Raw genomic sequence first — 6045 nt, 5'->3', positions numbered from 1 at the left:
TATTACATTCACTTATCCAGCGAATTATTGTATAATTAATACTTTTGTACTTACTACTTAATACTTGAAAGTGTTTTTGCTTTGATACTGTTTTATAAATTCAATAACATGTTTTTAATACAAAGCCAACTGTTGTACAAAGTTTGTTGTTAATTTATTCCAATATAAGCATCAGAGAAATTTGGAAATGTTCAATATGCTTAAAAATCAAAATAAATTGATGATTACATTGTACTAACCAGTGTACTTTGGTTTCTAAGCACAGTTTACTGACCGACCACGGTAAAGTTAGCTTGATGTTGATTGTTGGACATTTGCGCTCTGTGGCTTCAGTGGCAGCAGTGTCCAACGTCCGACGTAAAACTAACTTCGCCGCAGTATACACACTACAGAAAATGCAGACTACACCACTGCTTTTTGGTTAGCTGTGTGCCCACCACTTCTGAATCATCTCTTTTAGTATATTGTTCTAATTCATCCACCCTGCCCCAGTTTGGCTAGCTTTAAATCTTTATTGACTTCACTTCCTCTATTATTCCGATTAAACGTTCCTGTTGTGATGTTAGCTTTGCTAGTTCGGTTGACATAAAGTTCAGAAATATTTTAATCTTTCCCACACTGTCCACAGATGTAGAGTCCTTCTCTTTCCCCGAGTTGTGTTTGCTGGCATTTTTTTACTCCCAACTTACTAACTACAGTTACCTTTTCGTTAAATCCATGCTGACCATGGCAGCATATAAGAGATGCCTGGTTCAACTCTTTCCTCTGGCTGTCACTGGAAATGAGCAGCCCCGATGGCCAAAGCTTCTGCCGCCAGCTTCCTCTGCTGAGTAGCATGGCCGTGGCTCACCTCTAGGCCCAATAGCTAAGCTACTGCAAGCCTTCACTATTAGTTTATGTAGCAGCACAGCCTTCCCAAAACACCACCACAGGTTTATTTATTCCAGGATGAGTTGCCCGCCCCGGGCCTCTCCACACTGCACATTGGGACCCCCGGCCTCAAAGCGTTCTGTCCTGGTGTTTTCTTTCCTTTGTCTTTCTTTGGGTTGACGGCAAATAAAGGTGGAATCGAGGGACACAGGACCTGTTCCTGTCCCGTTGGCAAGCTGGCAAAAGGGAAGTGGCTCTTGGTACAGGCTTATTGTAGCAATTTCTTGCAGGCCAATTCAAATAAAGCTCAACTTTACATGTCTCAAGGAGAGCAATTAGTTTAAGGCTGGAGGTGCACGAGGACATAACAAATCCAATGCGAGACAAGGTAATGAATTCTTGAAAGTAAAAATGAGGGGATCCTTTAAAATGTCCAGCAAAAAATTACAAGCCCTAAAATTTAACATTGAAAACCCTCAGAGACAGGGGACATTGCTACACCACTTGTTTCCCTAGAAATAAGTGTCCACAGTTTAAAAAAATGAGTGTACTCTCCCAAAGCAGTGGAACGAGATGTTCCCCTTTCAAAATGACATTTTATGTCATGATGAGCTGGAGTGGATGGGTTTATTTAGGATTTCAAGAGTATTATGCAACATGTGAACAAACTTTTAGATCTGGGTCTCTCTCAGTGTCTTACTAAGGTAAAGGTGGACTAATGGATCAAGTCTATGGCAGCCTGCTGGTTATTCAGGCAAAAGAAATAAAACATTCTCAATATAATGACCCATTTGTGTTGATGCAGGCACAGACCTGCTGTCAGACACGAGCCTGTATTCACTGAAAAAAACATGAGCCGTCATCATGGTGAAGGTGGAGGTGTTTGTGGGCGTGGCTCAGCTCTGCCTCCTACTTTAGGTGTGGTTCAAACACACTTTCTGGATCTTTCAGAAGGAAACAAGTCAACAGAGCCTGTGGGGATTAGAGAAACACGAACAGAATGGATTTCGATCTGTCATCAGGTCAGTTTTAATCTAGTCTCCTTCAAATGTTGTTTTTGATGTGTTTGCTCTGGTTGCACTTTGAAGACTCTTTAGATCTTCTGTGATAGTTCTTTATTAATTGACACTTTATTTTTGTTCATTTTTTCAGCTGCAGATAAAGACGAGGAGGTGAAGAAGGACGAGGCCCAAAAGGACGAGCTCAGCTTGCCTTGGAGCAAAAACAAGAATAAAGATAAGGACAAGAAGGTAAAGATGTGTGAGAAATATCTGCTGTGGATGGAAGTTATTCAAGGATTCAAGAATCTTTATTATAACAAAATTATGTATACAGGATCCCAGTTACATCCAACAAAAGTTATGAGTGTGCTCATGATGTTAGACTTGTTTATGCAGATTGCAGCATTTGTTTTTGTCCCCTCGTTCCTCTAAATTGGTCTTTTCTGTCACATGGAGCTGTTAGAATGAACTGTGGAGTTTCAAAAATGTTTTATTTGTCATTTTTTAGGGTGACAGCAAAGACAAGTCTGACAGCAAAGACAAATCCAAGGACAAAGACAAATCCAAGGATAAAGACAAAGACAAATCAAAGGACAAAGATGGCCATGGAGACAAGAAGAAGAAGAAGGAGAAGAAGGGAAAGGAAGGAAAACATGGACACTCTTCATCCAGCAGTGATGAGGTTTGTTTTTTGTCCACTTTTTGAAGATGTCTTTCCTGTGAAATCGTCCATTTTCAGCAGTTTCAGCGTCCATGTGTTCAGCCCTGTCGTTTGAATAAAAAGGACAGGAATGTAGCCGGACCAGCACTGTCACACCTGCGATCAAAGCCTGGCAAGTGAATCCTGTGTCTGTTGGTACAAAGTGTCCAGGACAGGTCCTACCAGTTGTGCCAGTTTATTTTTTATTCAGACACACCTACTAGGTGTGTGAATGCTCTGCTTAATTATAACTTTCACATCTGCTTTTATTCATAGCCTGGTTAAACTGGGTCTGTTTTGTTTCTGACTTAGTGGTCAGGTCGTCATATTGTACATACTTGTCATAGTTTTCCATGTGTTTGTCGAATAATCCCAATCCCAGCCCAGAGAGGGAGAGTCTGAAGTAACCGGTCTGACAGAAAAGTCATAAATGTGAAATCTGACATGATATGACCTTTGACCTGATGCATCCTCACAAGAGGTTTTAACATTCTTCCTTTGGAAAATAAGTTTAAAAAAAATCTTGCATCTTTTTCTACCTTTCAAGAAACGTAAATGATGCACATTTTTATCTTTTTCCTTTAGAACTGATGCGTCCTGATGAGCCCGAATGCTCCGATCATCGCTCCAGTCCTGTTTGCTGATCTGTTTTTGTTTTGCCAACTTGAACATTTTGTTTAAATAATAAAATAAAAGTGGAATCTAAGAAGTAAAGGTTATGATAAAACATTTATATCCCGTCTCTTTGAGTCTCTGTCTGCTCTCACCACAAGATGGCAGCGCCTCCCATTAGTTCAGATCACGGAGGCAGAAAAAAAAACCATTCTCAGGATTTTTCATGAATTGTTTTTGGTGTAGTATTGTAAAATATGAAAAAGGAGCAAAAAAAAAAAAAAAGCTTTATATATTCAGAAAGACAAAGGGCATGGAAATTAGACACGTCAATAACTTTAACTTTAATTCAGCTGCTGCACTTTTACCTGGACTGGTCAGTAAAAGTAAGACAGGGTGATTAAACTAAGAAACAAAATGTCCTGAAATGTGAGTTTTCATTCCCATATTTTGTAAAGTAAGGATATGATGTCAAATGTCATGGGGTACAACTGTAGCAGCACATCAAAGATAAAAAGGCTGGAAGGTTTCAAAAGCTACAAAAATTTTTATACAATTGTTGTTTTTATTTTACCAAAATCGAGTTTTAATGTTGGCAAAATGTCTCCTACAGTGGACGGAGATTCATGAAACTCTAAAAGTAAAACTCGATTAACCTTAAACTGACTTCACCATTGAAAATGTCAAACTTGGTTATTTCCTTGAACTGTTTTACAGATCTTGAACACATTTTGATGATGTCACTGAGTCATTCCAACACATAGTCCAAGTCCTGGAATGGTTTCTAATGTCTCATAACATTTTTCTCCAAGTTAGACAAAATGGTAAAAAAAAAAAAGTCAGTTAAGTGATGAATGGGATATTTTTGACCAAAATAAATAAATAATCACAAACCATGCTTTTTATTTGCTTCAGATCGCACTGTTGGTTGGTTTTCTAACCGTCTCTCAGGTGTGAGGCAATATGTTCGTCACAACGATACTTGGTGTGCCACAAGGCTCAGTTTTAGGACCCACTCTGTTTACAATTTATATAAATAATGTCGGTCAAAACAATAATGATGCCTCCTTGCATCTCTGATTGTTCTGTCTCAAACTGGTGCTAAATGCTGATAAAACCAAGGGGATGTTTTCAAACAGAGAGTTGGTGCCGGCAGCTCTTCCCCCTATCTCTTCCATGCATGGTGTTCCGATTGAGTTTGTGGATTCTTACAAATACTTGGGAATTTTAATGCATGCACATGTTTCTTTTACGCTGCACGATGAAAGCTTGATAAAGAAACTGAAATTAAAACTGGGTTTCTTTTTCAGACAAAGATCTTGCTTAACTCTGAATGCCAGAAAACACCTTGCAGCTGCTACTTTCCTACCGGCCATTGCTTATGGTGACATTATTTACATGAATGCTCCTGCCAGCTCCTTGTAGATGTTGGATGCTGTTTACCATGGCATGCTAAGATTTATAACTGGTTGTAACCATACCCATTACGGAACTCTGTACTCATCATTGGTCAGTTAATCATCATTATCTACATGTAGACTCTCACACTGGTTCATTGTCATTTATTCTGCTACCTTCTTATATCTCCTCCCACACGCCACTTCGTCAGTGCAGTTACAGCGTGCACTTTCAGGGATTCATTACCTGCAGTGTTCCCTCAGTGCAGACTAAACTTGGCGAAAAGGCCTTTTGCTTCTCTGCTCCTGTTTCCTGAAAGACCTTGCAACAAGAACTGAAGTTGTCCACCTTGATCTCTTTAGGAGATTTTCAACGTTTGATATCAATAGAAATATCAAAACAAATATGTTCTTGTTTTTAGTATTTTACTTTGTTTTATATGTCATCTTGATTTGACCGTGTTTCCAACTTTCATTTGATTTAATTGCATTTTGTTGAGTTATTGTTTTCTGTACTTTATATGTTCTCTCTCTAAAACAGGTCTCTCGTGTAAAGGAGTCCTTGTGACTCAATGAGACTCATCTGTATAAATAAAGGTTGAACGAATAGCACCTTTAAAAAGTTGAATCCCTTAATCCATACCATTTCCTGAAAATCAATGTTTTGAACATTTATTTTTCAGTTTTGCTGAAGCTGCAGGACACTTTCCGTCAGAAAAATAAAAATGATGTTTAGTGAAGCAGCACGGTGGAATCGTACTCCACCAGTCTGCCAGACTAGGTGCCATCATGGAGGGTTCTACCAGCCAAACTGGAGCTTTGATCACAAATGGGAAAGATGCAGATTGAGCAACTTGACTGATTATAAAACAGACCTCGTTCTCCTTTTGACTCAACCAGCAGCACTAACAAGCAAAATGAAGTTTAAGATTTTAATCTTAAACGGTCATGAGGCCATGGTCAGGCCTCACTTGGATCCCCTCCAGTGTGCCTATTAACCCCTTCTGTTTTTGCATATAACAGTTTAAACTTAAACACCATGGTCCAAGCAGTTTCATTTTCATTTGTTTGCTGGAAACGGATAAGGAGGAGGGGTTTGGAGCGTGAAGCTAAGGCTCCATGGAAATGTCTTTTAGAAACATACTCTACATGTTTTGTAGGGTCTCCAATAAGCCTTTTGGCAAATAAATGTAATTATTAATTAATGTATTAGTTTATTTAATCAGTACAGTAATTTTTATGCTCTCCCCACTCACAGGTTTGAGATCATCCATCCATCCATCCATCCATCCATCCATCCATCCATCCATCCATCCATCCATCCATCCATCCATCCATTATTTTTTACCAGCTTCTTCATTTTCAGATTGTGGGGGTCACTGATGCCCATGTCCAGTGATCACTGTGTGAGATGCAGGGGACACCCTGGACAAGTCACAAGTCCATCACAGAGGTTTGAGATTTT

At 39.2% G+C, this 6045-nt stretch overlaps 1 protein-coding gene across 1 annotated transcript; it reads left to right on the top strand.

Annotated features, from left to right (window-relative positions):
- Positions 1-1807: 1807 nt before the first annotated feature.
- wu:fb18f06 (splicing regulatory glutamine/lysine-rich protein 1) lies at positions 1808-3721 on the top strand. Its single transcript, XM_037678092.1, has 4 exons — positions 1808-1892; positions 2023-2120; positions 2380-2553; positions 3157-3721. Exons 1-4 carry the CDS (start codon positions 1871-1873, stop codon positions 3160-3162), a joined length of 300 nt encoding a protein of 99 aa, XP_037534020.1. The 5' UTR covers positions 1808-1870; the 3' UTR covers positions 3163-3721.
- The last annotated feature ends 2324 nt before the right edge of the window (positions 3722-6045 follow it).

This window comes from Nematolebias whitei, chromosome 6, assembly GCF_014905685.2.
Source record: "Nematolebias whitei isolate Nwh7 chromosome 6, NemWhi1, whole genome shotgun sequence".
Lineage (NCBI taxonomy): Eukaryota > Metazoa > Chordata > Actinopteri > Cyprinodontiformes > Rivulidae > Nematolebias > Nematolebias whitei.
Note: the sequence above shows the minus strand (reverse complement) of the source record. Positions and strands in the feature narration are given on the sequence as shown.